General features: G+C 34.5%; 4 protein-coding genes across 6 annotated transcripts; 2 read left to right on the top strand and 2 right to left on the bottom strand.

The window, feature by feature from the left end:
* The first annotated feature begins 3,269 nt into the window (after positions 1 to 3,269).
* LOC113505178 (pheromone-processing carboxypeptidase KEX1-like) lies at positions 3,270 to 4,343 on the top strand. Its single transcript, XM_026887762.1, has 2 exons — positions 3,270 to 3,686; positions 3,762 to 4,343. Exons 1-2 carry the CDS (start codon positions 3,470 to 3,472, stop codon positions 4,322 to 4,324), a joined length of 780 nt encoding a protein of 259 aa, XP_026743563.1. The 5' UTR covers positions 3,270 to 3,469; the 3' UTR covers positions 4,325 to 4,343.
* Positions 4,344 to 4,361: 18 nt separating this feature from the next.
* Positions 4,362 to 5,780, bottom strand: LOC113505179. 2 transcript variants are annotated; one of them, XM_026887763.1, is made up of 2 exons: positions 5,646 to 5,780; positions 4,362 to 5,140 (listed from the first exon to the last, which is right to left on the bottom strand). In XM_026887763.1, exons 1-2 carry the CDS (start codon positions 5,700 to 5,702, stop codon positions 4,541 to 4,543), a joined length of 657 nt encoding a protein of 218 aa, XP_026743564.1. In that variant the 5' UTR covers positions 5,703 to 5,780; the 3' UTR covers positions 4,362 to 4,540. The 2 variants fall into 2 exon arrangements, with proteins under 2 accessions (XP_026743564.1, XP_026743566.1); XM_026887765.1 differs by having other exon boundaries at positions 4,362 to 5,131.
* Positions 5,781 to 11,083: 5,303 nt separating this feature from the next.
* On the bottom strand, positions 11,084 to 17,289 carry LOC113505148. Of its 2 annotated transcripts, none has more exons than XM_026887709.1 (3): positions 16,681 to 17,289; positions 12,828 to 12,902; positions 11,084 to 11,645 (listed from the first exon to the last, which is right to left on the bottom strand). In XM_026887709.1, exons 1-3 carry the CDS (start codon positions 16,786 to 16,788, stop codon positions 11,430 to 11,432), a joined length of 399 nt encoding a protein of 132 aa, XP_026743510.1. In that variant the 5' UTR covers positions 16,789 to 17,289; the 3' UTR covers positions 11,084 to 11,429. The 2 variants fall into 2 exon arrangements, with proteins under 2 accessions (XP_026743510.1, XP_026743511.1); XM_026887710.1 differs by having other exon boundaries at positions 11,086 to 11,630; positions 16,681 to 17,287.
* LOC113505058 lies at positions 16,922 to 19,621 on the top strand. Its single transcript, XM_026887565.1, has 3 exons — positions 16,922 to 16,981; positions 17,344 to 17,472; positions 19,400 to 19,621. Exons 1-3 carry the CDS (start codon positions 16,922 to 16,924, stop codon positions 19,607 to 19,609), a joined length of 399 nt encoding a protein of 132 aa, XP_026743366.1. The 3' UTR covers positions 19,610 to 19,621.
* Positions 19,622 to 20,354: the final 733 nt, after the last annotated feature.

The following is a 20,354-nucleotide window of genomic DNA, read 5'->3' as shown; positions in this document are numbered from 1 at the left end:
GGCGTGTCCAATGAAGATCCACCCATTTTTAACCCCGCCTTTATTTAAGTCATGAAGTTTACATCGACTGTAATTGTAATTCCCATATAACCTAAAAATATCGAATACGCAAGCTGTAATAATTATAATTTTGTTTGATAAACGCGTATCGCTTCAACAATATTAGTTATAAAAATATTCGTAGTTATTTATATTTAGTCAAATTGTTTATAATCTCAAAAAAAAAACTATTTTCCGGTTAGTTTTAAAATGAAATTTAAATTTAAATGTTTTTCTTACTCTTGAAATGATTACAAAACACGTGGGGTTGGTTCAAGTTCCAAATAATGGTTAAAATCTGAAATGCGGTTTGCAAAAAGTGAGATTCAAATCCGTCTTATAACTAAAAGCAAATTGGTGCAATGAGCTCTTAAAGTAGGACTTTGTGGAAGCGAGACAGCGCTAGCAACTTCTCACGACGACCTGCTTTCAGAGCTCAAAATAGATGCTTTTCAGCAACACACTTTATTAAAAATAAACCCTGTTTTAGAAGCAGTAAAGTTGATTTTTGTAATTCATTGTTATAATTGACGTGCAGCTAATAGCACGCTTGAAACTGCCATGTTGTTACAATGATTAGCTTAGCCTTTATGCCTTTTTCAATAATCTAACTCAATTCCAGATATAGTTTAAGCAGAATTGTTATAATAGGCGGGAAATGGTGTACTTTACTGTACGTAGTGGCATCTTATACCCAAAAATCAAACAATTCTATGCTATAGACAGCATTCAATTAAATGTATGCCAATTATGCGAAAAGAAAAAGAAGAATTCTAAGATTCAAAAAGTTAAAGGCATTTAAAAAAATTCTTAATTACTAGAAGAGAAAATGATGACAAAATTAACAAAATATTCAAAATAGAAGTCAGAAATAGATTATTGAAAAAGCTTATTGTTCAATTGATTGTGTCGTGCGTAGAGAGGGATAGAAATACATGTTTTTTTATTTACAAGAGAGAGATAAAAGTAGGATATTCATATCACTTCGACAATATTTTGCAAAGAACCTTAATGTACAATACACCTTAAAATGGCTAAAGTTATTAATGGAATTTGAATGAGGGTAGATGTGAAAAATATGAGAAGCAAAAAGCGATGATGTCTGTCAGTCGGTTAGAAAAATATATGACATGTATTCTTGTTTTTCGTGTTAAGTTGCTGTCACTGACAATTAGAAATTACCAGTATGTAGATAGTTTTTTGAAAAATAGAAATACTGAACAAAATTTCCAGAGTGGCGAACTCACGTCGTCACAATTTTGTGATAACATGTGCAAAGCAATAATATTGTCCACGTGATCACAAAATTGTGGATTCAAGCCGAGGTATCTTCTCAAGTTCTTGTTGAAACAAAAAACTACGTGTCTAATGTTTCATAGTAAAATCACAGTTAGTAAAATTGTAATAAGACATCTACCCTAATAATGCATGGATTAAACTTTAGTAAAGATTTGGTTTTTAGTATGATTCCAGATTTGTTTTTTAAGGAGTTCCTTAGTTTAGAATTTGAATGGTGGTACATATTGTTGTTGAAAATTATTTTTTGGAAGATATTATGTTTTAATGATTTCCATTATACAACATAATGTTTTGTCATTATTTTATCAGTCTTAATGGGGCTCTTGCCTTGCAAACTTTTGATTTATCTGGAATATTTTTTTAACTTCTAACACACATTTAGTTGTTTTGATATTGTTTTCGCCATCTGTTAAATTTGGTTGTTATTTTGGTGGATTTGTATGTAATCGTTTGTTTCCTTTGTAAAATTATGAATTCTGTAATGCATTGAAAATTGTGAATTATTTTTAATACAACGCCATCTGTCGGATGTATGTCGGAATGTTTTGGGGGAGGCGTCGTTTTGTTTTACGCTTAAGTAAAAATACGTTGCGAATAAATTTAAGTAAAATTACTTGTTGTTTTTTTTAATATCTTAAAAAATAGTGCGTTTATAATCTGCTTCCATTGCAAGGATCTCTTATTGTTTTGTAAGACTCCTTACACACAATGTCGTACCGCTACTAGAGAGTTTTATTTGATATCCTAATGTCCGCATGGACTTACTTCACCTTTGGGAAGGGGAAGCGCTATGCCGGACTGTTACCGGCTAAAATCACAGGGATGCTTCCCCTTTCCTTCTAGTTGGGAGCCAAGCGGGAACGCTTTCGCAGACTACCGCGATATCAGAGCGCCAGCAATCATCAGCCATCTATTAGAGGCCCTAGAGCAGGTACGAGTCTGTATCCCTATATTTATAAAAGAAAAATATAATACCTAGATATCAATCAACTAGTCCATATTTAAAATGAACTGAGATTATTTCAAAAAGCATTTGGTAGTCACGACAAGAACCTGTTAGGTTAGGTTAAATAAAAACAAACTACACATAATAGTGTTTTTGCAAACCGTTTACTAAGTATTTCAAATAAAATAAATCTCATGTGGGAAACTTCATAAAGTAACATGTTATTCTTATATAACATCTAGTGGTTCTATGTACGGAGTTGTATTCATGAGGTTGCAGTTTCAATACCAAGTACCAGACAAGTACTTTCAAAATTTTAATTGCTCTTTTTAATAGTCTTAAGACGACTCTGACGAATGTTGAAGTAAAACATCGTGAAGAAACCTAGATTCCAAATAATCAATTATTAATATCTGTGCTACATAGGCCTAATGTTAACCCAGCAGTGATAAATATTGTTCATCCTGGTTTTACTATTATTTTTATATCTTATCAAATATTCTAGATCCTACTGCCAATTCTCTTTTACATAAAAACTAAAGAAACACTCAACAAAGTTAATTCAAGTATTCACAGCAACAGTTTCTTAATTAAAATACATTTTACGACTGACGGCTCATTTCATAATGCAATGCAAAAGTTGCAATCGTTCACTTGTGGTAGAAGATTATCAAACTCTTAAACATGAAGATATAAAATTAAAACTCTAGAAATGCTTACTATTATTTCGTTATGTATTTTTATTTCAAATGTAAGTTATATTGATTTTAATAAATATAGAACAACTAGCTTTTGCCCGCGACTTCGTTTGCGTGGACTTCAGGACACATTAGAAACCTCTAAAATTGTAGCCTATGTGTTATTCTGATGTATAAGTTATAGTGTGGTAAAGTTTCATTCAAATCCATTCAGTAGTTTTTACGTGAAAGAGTAACAAACATCCATACATCCATACTTACAAACTTTCGCCTTTATAATAGTAGTAGGATATTCCCAAAAAAACATGATTTAACGATAACGTTTTCGAAGTTCGTTAATTTTTTTTAACAGTAATTAGGAAATTCTGCTTTAGAGTCATTTTTGCAATTAAATACAAAACACTCTTAAACCTACGTGCCAGTCGCTTTATTAACTTTTTTCCTTATTTTTCAGCTTCAGACAACACTTTCACAATATCCAAACCACATGGATTTTCAGAAAGTCGGCGAGGCTATTTTCAACAATGAAAAGTATAATATCCTCAAGCCAACCACTCACATAGTATCTGACTATTTCAAAGATTTCATGTTACGACGAGAAAACACAGATATTCCAACAAAAAGAGTATTTGTAGACAAAAATGGATTCCGACATTTTTGGTCTGGATTTGGGTCTGCAAGCAAAAGCTTAAGAAAAACTGACGGTATAAATTTAAATCTTATTCCTTATGCTCTTAATAATAAGAATAAAGATCTAAATTCTCATGTCCTTTCTAAAGTTCGCAGGAATATAAAAGCTGGAATTAAGAAGCAATTTTTGCGTGGCGGTGATGACACAGAACAGCCTGAGGGTGATACGACTACTGTAAAAATTGAAGTAGCAACAACCGTTGAGGCCACTGATGAGACTAAAATCAAGGTGCTGAAAGAAGGAGAAGATCCTGAAAAGAAAGACACAGATGATAAGGGTTCAGATAAAAAGGATTCAGACAAAAAGGAGTCAGATGATAAAGATACAGAAAAAAAGGATTCAGACAATAAAGATGCAGAAAAAAAAGAATCGGATGACAAAGACAAAAAGGAATCGGATGATAAAGATTCAGGCAAGAAGGAATCTGACGATAAAGATTCAGACAAGAAAGATGCAGACAAAAAGGACGCTGAAGATAAAGATGCAGGAAAAAAGGATACAGAAAAAAAAGAAAACGGTGATGAAACTACAACAACTAAAAAAATTTCAACTAAATCAACAACACCAAAACCAGCGGATAGAGTTGTAGCTAAGACGACATTCTTTTGTCCGTTCTTTGGAGTCATAACTATGGCGGCTTTCCTTGATTAAATTTTGATTTTTGAAAACACATCAACTTCTGTAGTTCTACGTTCTACCTTAACCGACTATTATAAGGTGCGATAAGAGATTGTAAAGCTTATTAATTTTTTACTTTTACCACAAAATAATTTAATCAAAGAATGAATTACCAATATTTTCTTAAGTTTCATGAATAAAAGCAAGCGGAAATAAATAAAACACCAACAACATTGTGAAAATACGATTTTATTCAACATCAGCGATTTCCTCTTTCTCTTGTTTTTTCCCATCGTCACCCACGAACCTTCTGTTAAACCGTCTGGTCATATACGGATCAAAATCTTCTTCAACTTTATACTTATCAAATGTTCTGAGAAAACTGCTCATAGCCGTTTGGAAGGCTCGCCTGTAACTTGTGACTGGCATTTTCTCTTTTAACATGACGACTGGTTCAAATGGGATTACTAGGCCGGCCGCAGAGGCTATTAGTGGCATGAAAGGGGCCGGTAAATAGTAGGAAAATAGCTCCATCGCTCCATTTACAACACATGTCCCTATGTTTCTCAGTACTGCGTTAACTTTTGGTGCGCTTACGACTTTGAAGATAGGTTCTGAGATAAATTTGTAAATTCTGAAGGAAAAGCTGACTTGTGATAAAGATAAGTCCTGTTCGTGAGAATCGTTTGCTTTTTCTTCCGGTACAACAGTCGTTTGTTCAGCAGTTTTCGCATTTTCAGGTGCAACTACCTCTTCGACGACTTGCGGTTGTGTTTGTACTGGTGATTCAGTAACAGGGTCAGTTATTTGAAATTGGTCGTTTATTTCAGGTCCCTGTGGCTGGGAAAGCTAAGAAATTAGTATAATTTAGTACCATTAAAGACAAGTTCAAAGACTCCTAAAGTTTGAATCAATATTGAGCTCTATGATTTTCGGGACTAGAAATCCTTTCAGTCGAGCAATGCCTTCTCCAAATTATGTACTTAATGTTTGATAACCAATACGAATTTATCGAATAACGGTCTGATAGGATTACATATGCATCGAAGTCTCGTGTAAGCCTATTCCAACTTCCAGTCAATATGTTAATTGCTCGAATCAACTGGGAATCGGCAATATGGAATACTACGAGATCGAATGAGGTTACACAGATAATATTATCTTTTATGTAATGTAGACAATTTATAGTGTACCTACGAGATAATTATGTAATGTACAAATTAGAGGCAATTATGAGTTTGTATTTGGTTAATAAGCATAGAATTTGGTTTTTGTGTATTAGACTGTTCCAGATTGTCGCGAAGGTTTAAATCTATAGTTAGTTTCAGAACTTTAGTTAAGGCAATAAACTCACTGCAGAAAACGTAGTACAAAATAATGAGACAAATATCGTCCTATGGAATATTTCCATTTTAAACTTATAATCTTGCCGAATACATTTCTGTATAAAATATTACGCAAATTTACTTCTTGCGAATTGTAGAAACGAATAACAATAAACGCGAACCAATAAAAGTTTATATCTTTGATAATTTTGTTGGTACCGACAATTCGTACAAAATTGAGACGGCATTGGCTACAAATAATAAAACTATCCAATCCCTTAGTATGTAAGACGTTACTTCAGAATATTATCTTAAATTCGCTCAGAAAGCAGTAGGTATCACCAGAAAATAGCGGATGAGAAAATCATGAATGTATTTCAGTAGTTCATCATTAATTATCGTTACAAAATCAAGTACTAAGTCCAATTAATCTGAGGAAGGCAACAAAAACTAAAAGTAAAATCTGAAATAAAACTGTTCAAGTGTATAGAAGCAATAAAATATCAAATAACGATAAACGTGTTCACTTTAATTAAAGTGGAGTTGGTGGCTAGGAGTCTGGCCGCGTTGCCCATTCCACGAAACATGGTGGCGTTCTATGTATTTATTCTTACATGTGTTATACTACTGAACTCAGTGGAGCCAGCGCCGCAGGTAAATTGTATTTTTGTACTTGTATATCGGCGCTATCAAAGTTTATTGTTGCTTGATTGATGGGCTGACTAGAAAGTTGGTTCTCATAACGAATGTATCTCGACCAACATTTGTGTCAATCGTTTTGGTTTTCTGCTACAATCTTTGGATTAAAATATCAGGTTTATTTTTAGTTACCTTAACTTCCTAAACTACATGAATATTCTGCTTTGTCTCAAAAAAGAGTCACACTAGACATTCAGTTTGCTCTAATTTTTGAGGGTTTAATAAATCTGAACATAAGCCTCCCCAGTTGGACGCCATCGAGATCTATTTTCAGCTGCTCTGATTGGGGAGGCTTAAGTCCAGTAGTGGACGAATATTGGCCGATGCAAATGCAAATTCAATCAAGTCTCTCAAAAAGCCATCATTTTTGGAATCTCCAAGCTTCTCAGTATCACTTGGATTCTCACATCAGCTCTTCAAAGCCCCTATTGCGACGCTACCGTTTTCTTTTCCCCAGGTACCATACGACTACATACCAATAGGCCGCGAGTCTCGTCGAGACAACAGTGCTGGCCACCCCCACGACGTCAACCTGAACTATGAGCGTCTGTTTCCAGCTCGTCGCAAATACGTTGACTCCCCTGTTGTACATATCGATCCTGATTTAGACTTCTTTAAGAAGAAGTAGAGTAGACAAAAATATAAAAGATTATTATGAATGGTCGGTAGTTTCATTTTGATATCACATCTTAGCTAGTAGAATACAAAACTATTATTAATTACTATTAAATTGTAGTTAATAATATTTGTTTAATATCTGTCATTGAGAAAACATCTCCCGAAGGTGTAATTTAATACTTCTGTCGCGGGGGATATCTCAACCATTCAAGTCACGTGCACAAAGACACCCAGACTCAGGACAATCGTTCATGGATCACCCAAACTAACTAAACGTCCAACACGAAGATCGAACCCCACCCGACGACGACCCGCGACATTGGGCTTGGTGTGATGACCTCAACCACTCGGCTATCCGTGCAATCGAATCGTTCCATTAATCATGTCATTATTTATTTTCCATTTTCAAAACATAGACAATTACAAGCAATATGATTCTAATATGATTCGCAGCTTAACAAAATATTTGTGTTCAATCAAAAACTTGTTGCACTATTATTAAATGAAAACAGTAATAGACGAGCAATATTATCCTTTATTAATGAAATACATACAGATTGAGAAGCGATCCACACTTTTGATCAAAATACACAAATAAAATAAAAATAAACTAATACTATACAAATTAATTTAAAAATCAATCTTACATTTAGTGGGAGTTTTAAGATGACCATTAAATTAAATAAAACATTAAATGCTATTCCATTAAAGAGAGAGTGGTCATGAAACAAATTAAATTCAAAGGATGGTAAATAAAATTTAAAGGAACGTTGGTAATGAGTGGTGGTTGCGAATGGTTTGATTGCGGTTCGAGTATTCTTAGACCAGACCCATTAAGTATAGGTCTGTCAGACCTGGTAATGGGTCTGGTAGACCAGTGGGCCTGGCTAGTGGAGTCGGCCGGCGGCTGCCAGGGAAGCGAGTAGGTCTTGTACGTTAATGTTTGATGGTAAAGGCGACGCTAGTTCCGCGTACCTACTGGTAAAATCCGAGGGGCTATTTCTGGATTCTTGCGATTGGTCGTCGGCCTAAAACAAAAAAAAACTTCGATCAAACATAGTCAAATACAGATATGGATAAAAGTCAAAAAGTTTTTAAGTATTATCTCAAATGTTTAGTATATCATGCACGAGCGATCCCAGTCAAGCTCTCTTAACGACTGGTGTGAGGTGAAGTGAAACATGAACCATACAAAATGTGCATCCATGAGTGATTTAAATATACATACACTTACAAGTGATTAGTTAATGAGTCATAAACTTCTTGTGGTAATATCAAAATGCTATTCTTGTTAGTCGCCCTTAGCTCCATCTAAAATTCGCATTTAATAGCAGCATTTTAATGAGCGTCCAATAAAATGCTGCTTCAATTAAGCGAAAATATAAAATTATTTACAAGTACTTAAGCGCAACATAGTTTAAAATCGCTGTAAGGTATCATAGCTATCTCTGTTACATGTCATAGATTAATATAGAGACAAATATACAATTGGCAAAAGGGACGCGCTAAATGAAGATGGGAAGACGAATTTGTCTGATCTTTGAACTATATCGGACAAGGATTGCGGTAAACCGAAAGACATGTAGAGAAGCCTATGCCAGAAGGAACACCGCATTGAAGGGTTCTATGGTTCGTAGTTTATTTTTAGTGTTCTTAATTATTACCCAGCTATTTGGTTTGTCAAAAATTTAGTTACAGGAAACTCTATAAACAGCCAATATTCTGTGAAAAGGCTTTTATTTGTATATCTTTTTATTTGTCCTTTTTAAAAGCCTACACGGGGACATAGGTCCAACATGCGGAGGCATTATTGAAAACTTTAATCTAAAAAGTGGAGGGGCATCTATAGCTCGGCTTAGGGTAGCTACAAAACGATTGCAAATTGTGGAGATAACAAATTAAGGCCATTCGTATAATAATACTAGCTGACCCAGCAAACGTTGTTTTGCCGAATTTTTTTTTTCTAGTTGTATGTATTTTTAATGCCACATATAAAAAAAAATTCGTCCAAAAAAAGAAAAAAAAATTATTGTGAGCAACCCTTATCACTTAGGGGTATGAAAAATAGATGTTGTTCTATTCTCAGACCTACCCAATATGTATACAAAATTTCATAAAAATCGGTCGAACCGTTTCGGAGGAGTACGGTAACTAACATCGTAACACGGGAATTTTATATATTAGATGAAGTGGAATCGTTATTACTATTTGTATCTCTCTTCATTCACGGGATAACTTCTTTCGGAGAGACCCGGCCCTTTTTAAAGACTTACACTATTACTATTATATTAATTGAATCTCTTACCGATGCCGATAATAGACCGAAGATAAGGAACAGCAATGCAAACCACTTCATCTTGGGAACGGACCACTAAGTTCGACGATTCTTTGAAACCCACCATATTTATACTTTATTTATAAAAGCCGTGACCAAAAGTAATTTAATTAAGATCTAATAGTTTAGTAAGTCGGATCGATTTGTTTTACCATAGTTTATTGATTTTTATGCTTGTGCTTGAAGACTATGTAAGAAAAAGTAAATAAATAAAAAAAAAAATACAATATTTTGTATTTACCAATATATAATTTCATTTCATTTCCTACTGGAACGTCAAACAAACATTCAAACTAACAAACGACCAAGAAAGTGGGTTTATAAAAATGTGGGAAAAATCGATTTTCATTGAGAAAATTTAAAAATAATAGACACGTGTTGCCTTTTTCTGTATAACAAAATTTGACAAAGATAAACTGCTTGGAGTTTGTGTCGTAACGATTTCGTATAATATATACACACGCGTAAGTTCTATTCATTGTAATTTGATCAATTTATGTTTGAACTACATTCCAATTCAAATATATAGTTAATAGTATGAAATATCGCATGACGTCACAACGCGTACGTTTTACGCAATCTCGTGACGTCGGTGACCCTTCTCTTGACCATTGCTTAATTCTTTTGCGTAGCTACTTACTTATGCCACTTATTATTATCAAAGTGCAGGTTAAGAAACAATTATAATCAGCGTCAGTTATAATTTGACCGGACGTTTTCTACTGAGTTTAGTTTTATTAAGTCTATTTCTCAGGAAATCTTAGTGACCGACTCGCACTTGACCGGTTAGTTTTTAACCTTTACATAGCTTGTTTGAAATTACAGAGGATAGTAAGTTTAGCCTGTAAAGCCTGAAGATATACAATCACACTCATATACTCCAAGAATATATATAAATTTAAATAAATGCTGACAACATCACATACATTGTTCTGAACCCAAAGTAAGTTGCTAAAGAACTTGTGTTATGGAATTCAGATACAACGAAGGTACCTCAAACACTCGGACCCGAGACTATGTAGAAATGTGAATTTTTACATTGTCCGATCGGGGATCGAACCCGGGACCTCAGAGCTAGCGTCACCTTGAAACCGGTGCGTACACCACTCGACCACGGAGGTCGTCTTATAAGTGTTATATAATAACAAATGCAATACAGAGAATATTCAATTCTTGTCACACACGCGTTCGCTGATTTCTCATGCTACACAGAAATTATTAATGCTTTATCGATCTGTACATACATACATATTTATAGAGATTATAGTCGACTCGAAGGCCATTTGCGATAGATTACTTAGATTCGCTTTAATATTCTGTAGTCTTGTACATGTGAGGAAACCTTGGGCTAGTGTATCCAGGGTTGATGTTGTGTGATTGGGTTAACTGATGAAAGATAGCTTGGAACTGTTGTGAAGGATTGGAAGTTTTTTTTGGGTTTTTCGAGGCTGCTTGTATGTTTAAACGCGAATAAAAAGCAATGTAAAACAACAATTAAAGTTATCAAATGGAATAAATGCTGACGGTACGATGGTTCGTTTAAGTCCGATATATTTTCACGCTGCGCCGTGCTCGCGATGTGATTTGATGTCATTAAAGTTTCATCATTAAAAAACAATATGCTAACTATAGCCATTGCAATTAAAAAAAATGTTCGAGGCAATAATTTTCAAACATTCATAAACTTTTACAACACTGTGGCTTTTAATTTTATATCCTTCAAAAATATCTTCCCATAAATCTATACTTATTTTTTAATCATTGCGCTGCTGGGACCAAGAAGTCCGCAGTACATATTAATATATTGGCGTCTCGCTTCCATAATAACCCTTTGTGAACAGTTAAAAGAAGCTTATAGACTGACAGTAAATTACATTGGATTAAAAGTAACATGTTACCTTTTCCAAAATCTTAATAATCTTTATTAATCATAGTATTTTGATAACTCTATGAGTCATCAGAGTAGAGCAGTAAGGAAATATGTTACAAAAACGGGCAGTAAATGCGTGCACTCTAAATATAAATATCCCATTTAAAAATCGTATCTTATATCTTCATAGCCATGAGGACACAGCAGATACTCTTACTTCAAATCGTTACATTACAAATACTCCAGTTTCGACAATTCCAAATAAATCACCATAAACCTTCACTCATTTATTCAAGACACAGTATAAAACTCGACGACATACAATATTATCTCGACAATTGCGGCGATAGCTAGCGCAATGCACGTAGCCATACGGCTGTACAGCTTCAGGTTTTGCGAGACGGTGACGGCAGGAGTTGGCGCGTCAGCCACCACCTCGATGTCGCGCCGCTGTCTGCCCACTATTGGGAACACAGCACGCCATGGAGCATCCTGGAATAGATTGCCCTGATGATTTTATAAGACAGTCTTTGAATGGTTTTTTTTTCTGTCCCACTATGGTAAAAAGGCCTCCGATAGATCTAGCTGTTCGGTCTATTGCTTTTTCTAACATTTTTTTGTGAGATGCTTTAAATTCGTTGTGCCATTTCATTCGGGATTGTCCTGTTATGCTTTATGTTGGATCCCTTGGTTACATACTTAAGACAGATTACTAACTACGCATCTTTAGTCCAGGAGTTATCGTCAGAATAGGAATGGTGTGATAAAAATAATAATTAATGATGATATTACATGGCGTTTAAAATCGATCATTTTTATTACATATTAGACTATGGTTTGATGTAAACTTCGATCGTTTGTCAAAATTCACCTGTTAAGGCTCGTTTCATATTTTATTTGATTTTAGCAAGTATAGTAGACAGTCCTATTCCTTAGAGAGCAACATTATTTTTTTATTTGGATTGAAATCAATGTAATGTTGTTGTGAATTGATTATTGTGTTTTCAATGTTCGAGATAAAGTTGTAAATCGCTTAAAGAGTGTTATAGAGTAAACTGTTTATAATAGAAACGTTCAAGAGTTACACCAAAAAAAACATGAAACAAAAAAAATCGTTACTTATATCATTTTAGGAGTATGTCTTCAAAGTGTAGGTCTGGCACTTAAAGAAGTAATACCTGAATATACTACTCAAAACAAGCTATAACTATCAATTTAACTTCAATACGAGTTGATAAAGATACCCAACTTGTGAGGCCATATACCTATTATTATCTACATATACTAACAGCTTCGCAGGAACACTAATTTGCATGTTATAATGCACTGAACATTGTAGTGTTGTGTGGGTATCAATGTCAGAGAAATAAGATGACTGCTTATATTTTGATAGTAACTATCGTGAGAATTATTCATTATTAAATGATGTAACGGTTAACTCACGCGTATTTATCGGGGTAGCCCGACTAGTTTCGGACCCAACCGGAGTCCTTAATCATGAAACTAGTCGGGCTACCCTGATAAATACGCGTGAGTAAACCCTTACATCATTTAATAATGACGGCTTATAATTCGTTGTGATATTAAATTTTAATAATGAACGGTTGTTTTTTTTTTAAACTCCCGGTAATAAGGTAGTACAATACGTTAAGGTAATGATGTCAAAAAAGTTTTAAGACAAAGTAGTACCTTTTCAGAGAAGAAGGCTGGATTCAGCTCCTGTGGCATCAACGCTGACTGCAAATCGGCATCGTTTTCAATTTTCTACAAAAATTAAACGTAAAAATGAAAAGGGAATAATTATAGTGACGGTAACTTTGTAAACTCCATAATGGCGACGGGTAAGCACCACTTAAAGCAATCTGTGTAGCGTGCTATCTCATTTCACAAACTGAAACAGTCATATTTTAAGAGGAGGAAATTTGACATTCGTAGCACACTTGATATTCTTAGCAAAATAGTCTTGACATTCGTAGCAAAATTGTCTTGACATTCGTAGCACAGTTTATACTCGTAGCAAAGTAATCTGACTTATCAATAGCAGCTAAATCAACTTGACAATCGTTGTCAACTTCCTATTCGTAGCAAAGCTACAATTGTCATTGTAAAGTAGACGTTCAAAAATCATCTAAGCAAAATGATTATCGCACATCATGCAGCTTAGTAAAAAGAAATAATAATAAATCCATAAAAACCGGTCCTTGTAGCGAAAAAAAAAAACAAAAAAAAAACTTAAAAAATTGTTCAACAATAAACTTACAACTACCGACTTTACTTTCATATAAAGGCATCAAGTAAAATGGCGTCTTGCATCTGAATAAATGATGGTGACACCTGAAGATAGTCACAGGTGAACTGTTTTATGAATTATGCGCAACACGGAAGCAATGCCGATGCGACGGCTGGTACCCAAGGGAAATGTTTCAGGACTGTTTCAGGATAGCCGGAGTAGGTAAGAATGGAAATTGGTGTAGTTTATTTAATAGAGTTGTTTTCCTGAAATTTTTGAACGTGGATTTTTTGAAATAAAACTGGTATTTTTTAACAGTTTATTGCTTGTATTTAAATAAACTTTTTTGTGAGATGCGTATTATATAGGTAAATGTATAAGTGTCTCTATGTGTCAATATTTCAATTACAGTATCTTTTTTTAATGTCTGAACTGATTCACAGAATTAATTGATTCATTGTATGATAAATATCCTATGATAAGACAATATTATGTGTTACTAGCTGTTGCCCGCGACTTCGTCCCCGTGGGTAGAAGATATAAGTTATGATTTATACCTGCCCTGTTTTTTTCACATTTTCTATTGTATCTTCGCTCCTATTAGTCGCAGCGTGATGGTTTATAGCCTAAAGCCTTCCTCGATGAATAGTCTATTTACCACAAAAAGAATTTTTCAATTTGGAGCAGTAGTTCCTGAGATTAGCGCGTTCAAACAAACAAACAAACAAACTCTTCAGCTTTATATATTAGTATAGATGTATAATAAGTTCCAAAGATTTGCGTGTATATCTCGAGAATAGAAACTGTCTTTAAAGACGTTAAATCCCTAGAGAACTAGATCGTGGAAGTTTCCAGACCTAGTTGCGGTCGTATCTTTGAAGCACTTTACAGAAATACTTTAGTTTATGATCTTGAATTGCTCTTTGGTCCAGCAGGTGCCATTAGTGGGTAGGTACAGAAATGGGACGATGCTTTTTTTGAGGAATGATTTTGATTATTTTCTATTTTTTTTTTATTACTTGCCTATGAAGTTTTAAGTTGATGTCGATCAGATAAAAATGAATATAAAAGATGAACATATAGAAAAAGTTACAGAACTTAAGTGCTATTGAACAAAAATAATTTTGTCTCCATCTTTAGAGACCAATTGAACATATTTGAAAAAAATCTTTGCTTTTTCTCAATTTTTATAGGAAATTACCTTTAACTGAAAAATGTCAAAAACTGCGAACCTCTTTTTTTATTCGGTCGAAAAACAAACTCAAACCGTCAAACTTATCCTTTTCAACCCCCCAAAAATATGCCTACCAACCAGCCAGTCTTAGCAAACGTTATCTACCATCGCTATAAACCCACAAATCATGCTGAAACAAGGTAACAACTCCCAATTTTGTAGCAAACCGTCCATAAACATTCACGTCCTCATTTTGTAATATATTCTGATCGATAGAGTCGTGTCAGCGTACACGAGGTACTCAAACAAATCAATACTACTTTGAATTATAAATTGTTTTGTTGTTTCAGAGGTGTTTGGATTACTTTTTCTTTAGATTTTACTGTTATTGGAATATAGATGTTACTGAAAACTAGCTGTTGCCCGCGGGCCAACCCGCTATAATTAAAAAACGATCCCATGGAAACTTAAAATCGGAAAAAAAAATCCTGTTTGTTAGTCCTGGTTAAAAGCTATCTCTGTAACAAGGTTCGTCTAAATCCTTTCAGTGGTTTTTGCACGAAAGAGGAACAAACATCTATACATTTATAATATTCGTATGATTTTACGAGCTGTAGTATAAAAAAAAATTCTAGCCCACTGCGTCCCTGTGTGCTGCTGGACGAAAAAAACCTCCCCCAAATCTTTCCACAATTCTATCTTGGGCTTCTTGTGATTGGCCCACGCGGTATGTATTTAGATAGACCCGCATCGTTTTCGATAATCGGTTGCAGGGAAGTTACGAATACTTTTATCAGTTGTTTTGTAATTATACAATCTAATATTATCGTATTTTTATGAATTTAACGAAATTAAAAACGTGGTTTAAAATGCATGCTGATATAAAGAGGGAAAAACTAATTAGCAGGGATTAGTGATGTCGTCATATAATTAATTACATTAAAAAATACATGAATACCATAATAATTTATTAACCTAAAAAAATACCAAATAGCATCTATTATGTAAATTTTCATAGAATCCCACCTGCTACAGCCTTAAGCCGTGGCTTAACTATATTAAGCCTAGCGGCCATTCTGATTTCCCGGGAGAACGCTAAATTCACCGGAACACGGGATTCTTACAACACCTCTTTTTCCCGAACACATTAATCATTATTAAGAGTGTTTTCCTTTACTTAGAGGGCACTTTAGTTTTTATGAAGAGCGATGGAACTATCGGTTGATCGTGAACGTATTTCTTGTTAGGCGGCTTAATTGGGTAGGTGTGTTACATATTATATTCATAATAAAAATATACTTTAAAAGTACCTATATTAGGACAATTTTTATAGAAACTTTTCATGAGGATGATGCATATTTAAATGGGACAAGGGTTTACACACATTTATTTTGTCGACATCGCCTGACTAGTTACGGAAACTAGTCAGCGCATTCATCAATCATGAGTTGTTGCGGCGGTGGGGTCGCGAGTCGACATCAGTTCGAAACTACGAAACTAGTCAGACGATCTCGATAAATAAGAGCGAGTAAACTGTTGTATCATTTAAGAAAGACAAATTTTCCCGTCAAGTCTCGTCTGGATATCAAAGTGCCTGCAGCGGACTAGCAGTAGCCTATGTGTCAAAGCGAGACGCTGCTACAGATTGCTTAGAATGCCATCTCGCTTTCACAAATGCAAGTGTCCTTTTTTTCGGATAGGAAATCATTGAATGACTGCTTTCGCTTTTGGGTTGAGCGGAAAAGAGTGCCAGAGTCTTAATACTCGTAACTAAACCCACCCATGCTCTTTCTTTTGCCCTTCGTGAGCCGGGATTGTGGTAACTTTTTTGGACAATCCTGTTATCCTGGTAGAATCTGCCGAAACGATCAGCACTGAGATTGCAACAGTCTCGTCTTAAGAAATGGACGTTTTCAGGCGGCAAGAGAAACCGACTGAAAACGTCCATACTCTAAACTTTCCAAAACATTTGATTAGGGATTACAGATTTCTGGATCTGAAAATCCAATACCTACTATTGTTTTCGATTTAGTTTAATTAGACGACTCATCAACAGCAAATCATTATTTGTAATATAGCTGTCCCAAAAGTGATATTTAAATCTAAATTCCAAAATGAATATAAACGAAAATACTTACATTCAAACTGTGGGCTTCAGCATTCGAAAAGAATAAAAACCCGAAGACGAAGTACAAAAATAACATTTTATTCATCGAGAAAGCTACGTTACATATTGTTGAAAACATTTGTTTATTTAAACAATTCTAGAAAGTATATATTGTATTAATTTAATTTGATGTGTTATTGTAAGCTGGTGATACGGTTTTATGATAAACATAAAATATTTTAATGTAAAAACAAAGTTTCTAACATGAAATCATGAAGTCGGGTGTTTTATTGTTAACGTTTTGTACTGTTTTTGCACATAATAATGCTAAGGTGAGAATTTTTCCATTGTGACTTGATTCCGAATGTCATTGTTAACCCAGTCTTCATCTGCCGTGCTGTTGGGTATTGGTTAACTCTCATTGGTATTCTGTGTTTAAACAATGTTCAAAATAATGATTATTGCAACAAAACTCATTTGGAGATCTCTTTCGATTAAAATAATTTTGTACTTAGCTGTTGCTAAATTGTTATTTACTCCATCTCCTAAGAGAAACGACATCCGAAAACAAAACTAATAATTTTCATTAAATTCACTATACTATATATGTAACGAACCAATTGAATCGCTTTATTTAAAGTCATTCAACGCCAAAAAGTTAATCAATTCATATACAGAAGATCCGTTATTTTAGGAAGATCCCCCTCGGTTGAAGAGGGGTGCGGTGGGCGCCTTACATATAGTAACGAACCATGCGCAGCCAATACATGCCGATGTCAAGCCTGAAACCGCAGCCGACACCAATGATAAGGCTCCAGAAAAGGTAAATGAAAAACAAGATTCAGAACAATCTAGCTGTTGACGAAAAGACCCCAGTATCATGGAAACCATCATATATTAATTAACGTTAAGGTTGTGAAATTAAGATACACTCTTTAAAGAAGCGTCTCCTTTCAACGATCACTAAGTTCAAACTTTGGAAATATGTAACAAGTAGGTTGTATTTTTAATTGAGATGAAATGTTTATAGTTAAGGGTGTCAAATTCATGAGATATCCACTGCATCGTGCGATGGATTTACAGATACCCTCTTCAAAGATTCCACTTAGACTTACCAACCATATATGTATTCTTACGACCAAACACCGGCACGATCGCAGCTGTGTATCCGGCACCCAGATCAAAGCCCGGATTAAACGACATTTATTGCATTTAACATGACCTTGAATCAACCAATCAAATTGGTCTTGTTGCTCCCCGCACTACCCACGCCTTCTACTAAACTTGCTGATCTCGAAGATGAACAAAATGCTCTTCACATGGTATATATCCGAGATCACGTTATGACGCACAGGCTACGCTATGCTTGATATGGTCAGTCCGTCTATGGGTGACCATCTCTGTTTTAGAAGCCAAGTTAAATATAGGGAACTAGCAGTTATTTATACATCTTTGACTGTCGACGTCGCTCCGGGTAGGCAGTGTATATATCAGTCTTAGGTAGGTATCGTGTTGTTCAGATAAGTGGGTTGAAGAGGTCAGTTGTTCCTAGTAAAACACTGGTACTTTGCTTTATCCGGTTAGACTGGTAGGGATAATGCTAGGACGACGGTAATGAGATCACATCATGGGGACAATAATACACGCACTCATGGATTAAGATTGATGAAGAATTATAAATCTGTGGCCTAATTAAAACTGAATTTAACTGAAACCACCCATGTTTTAAGACCTCAATGATATAAGTCATAAACTTGCAGTATACCCTAACAATAATAGCTTTAAGCTAATTACTGTCCTCATTTTATTATGAAACTCCTCTGAATCCATTGGGATATACGACATCGTTATGTGAACTAGTTAATTTCAAGAGGAAATGGTTATAAGTTATGGTTGCATGGAAACAAGTAACTATGCAGTATAAAAATACCGGTCATATCGTATGATTTTTTTCTGTATGATTTACAGACGATATTAAAATATAGTAGCACTAAAATGGATGCGTAGGGCAATAAGCAGACCACAATGGCGTTAATTAAGAGAGATTCAAGGCTTCATGAGAATGATGCTTCACTGCCTACAAATAAAATTGTCATAGAATAATCAAAATTTGGAAAAACAAATGTTATATCGGAATAAACTATGGATTTGCAGAAATTAAATTGCTAAGTACTTGTCTTCGCTAAATAATGTTGTAGTATATGAAAGTTACCTCAAAAACATTTCCTCCTCTTGGGAAAGTACAGCGTTTGGTAATTTCCAGCCTTGCCCCAAAGGTAGTGCACCTGCACACATTGAGCCTGGAGTAGGATTTCAGGTAATTTCATTAATATACATACTGGAAACTTTTCTTTTGAAATAATTATGTCCACGAGTATTGGAATAGTCCGACTAGTTACTGCCCCAACCGCAGTCTAAACATGAACTGAAGCAGCGGCGAGGTCGCGAGACATACTGTTCGAGTTATAATACCATTTCCTCGTTTGCATCTTTTGACTAGTATCGATAAATTTCCATCGTTCCGTAACTAAGTGTCGTTTAATTGTAAAATCCCATCCCCACCATCAGCTTTATCAAATTCAATGTTTTAATCGGAATGTACAAAACTTATAAAAGCATCAACCGTCTCGATTTCATCATTATTTGAAGAACGATCATCATACTTCCACACTTCTTCAAATGCAGAACCTTAAATATTAACCTACCTTTATTCATTAACAAAAGGTTATTTTTCTTTTTCTCGTTTACAGGTAACAGCACCTGACGATGGATTCACGACGTACGAAATTAAATCACTTCGGAAATCTTTGCCGTACACGTCACCTACACCTTTGGAACTAATTAGGAGTGTCAGTAGGGTCATCACACTCATTGTATTGTTTGTCTCCGCTGTATTAGAATTCTATCCGACGTTCCACAGTCTAATGTGTACAATTGTTAGTTTTGTAAATGGTAAATAAAGATACTATATTCATCTGTTTGGTTTTTTGGAACTAATATTCTCGTGGGTATCAATAATGTGACTAATTGTAGATGTCGTAAGATACATTTATATCTTATTGTAATTTAGTAGGCTACACTAAATATTGTGTTGATGAAATGAAATCTCACCTCCTCAATGATGAACGGCAAAATTAACTTATATAAAACTGAAAATTAATCAAAAATGTTAACTTGCGTGACCAAATATCCCAAAATTGTTTTTCTAACAAAGACAAATATTATTATTACAGAAGTGAAGGTTATCGATAAGAAAGCAAAATCTAATATTTAATTCGTTTTAATAATTAGTATAAATTTTATCGAAGCAACAATAATATTTAATAGAAATAAAATCGATCACAGTCATATTCACTATGAATAATCGATTAATTATGTTTTTGGAACAATTTGCAAACATTTGATTATAATTTTCGTCATTGTTCTTTAGTTAGCTGCGATGGGACGATCTCATGAACGTTTAATTTAGGTTGTTTTAAAATGGCGATCATGAATTTTGCAGTTTTGTGTTTGGTTTTGGTGTCAACCTGTTTTGCTGAGGAAAACCAAACAGTAAGTGATGTGATAAATGTAAGTTGTCATCAGTAATATCATTACTTACTTGCAAACTCAGTTTAAAGTTGAAATACTCTAAAAAATGAATATTCACGCCATATTAATGCTTACCATTCGATTATTTTTGAAGATTTGATTAAATTATTGCTT

This window comes from Trichoplusia ni, chromosome 24 (assembly GCF_003590095.1).
Source record: "Trichoplusia ni isolate ovarian cell line Hi5 chromosome 24, tn1, whole genome shotgun sequence".
Classification (NCBI taxonomy): Eukaryota; Metazoa; Arthropoda; class Insecta; order Lepidoptera; family Noctuidae; genus Trichoplusia; species Trichoplusia ni.
Note: the sequence above shows the minus strand (reverse complement) of the source record. Positions and strands in the feature narration are given on the sequence as shown.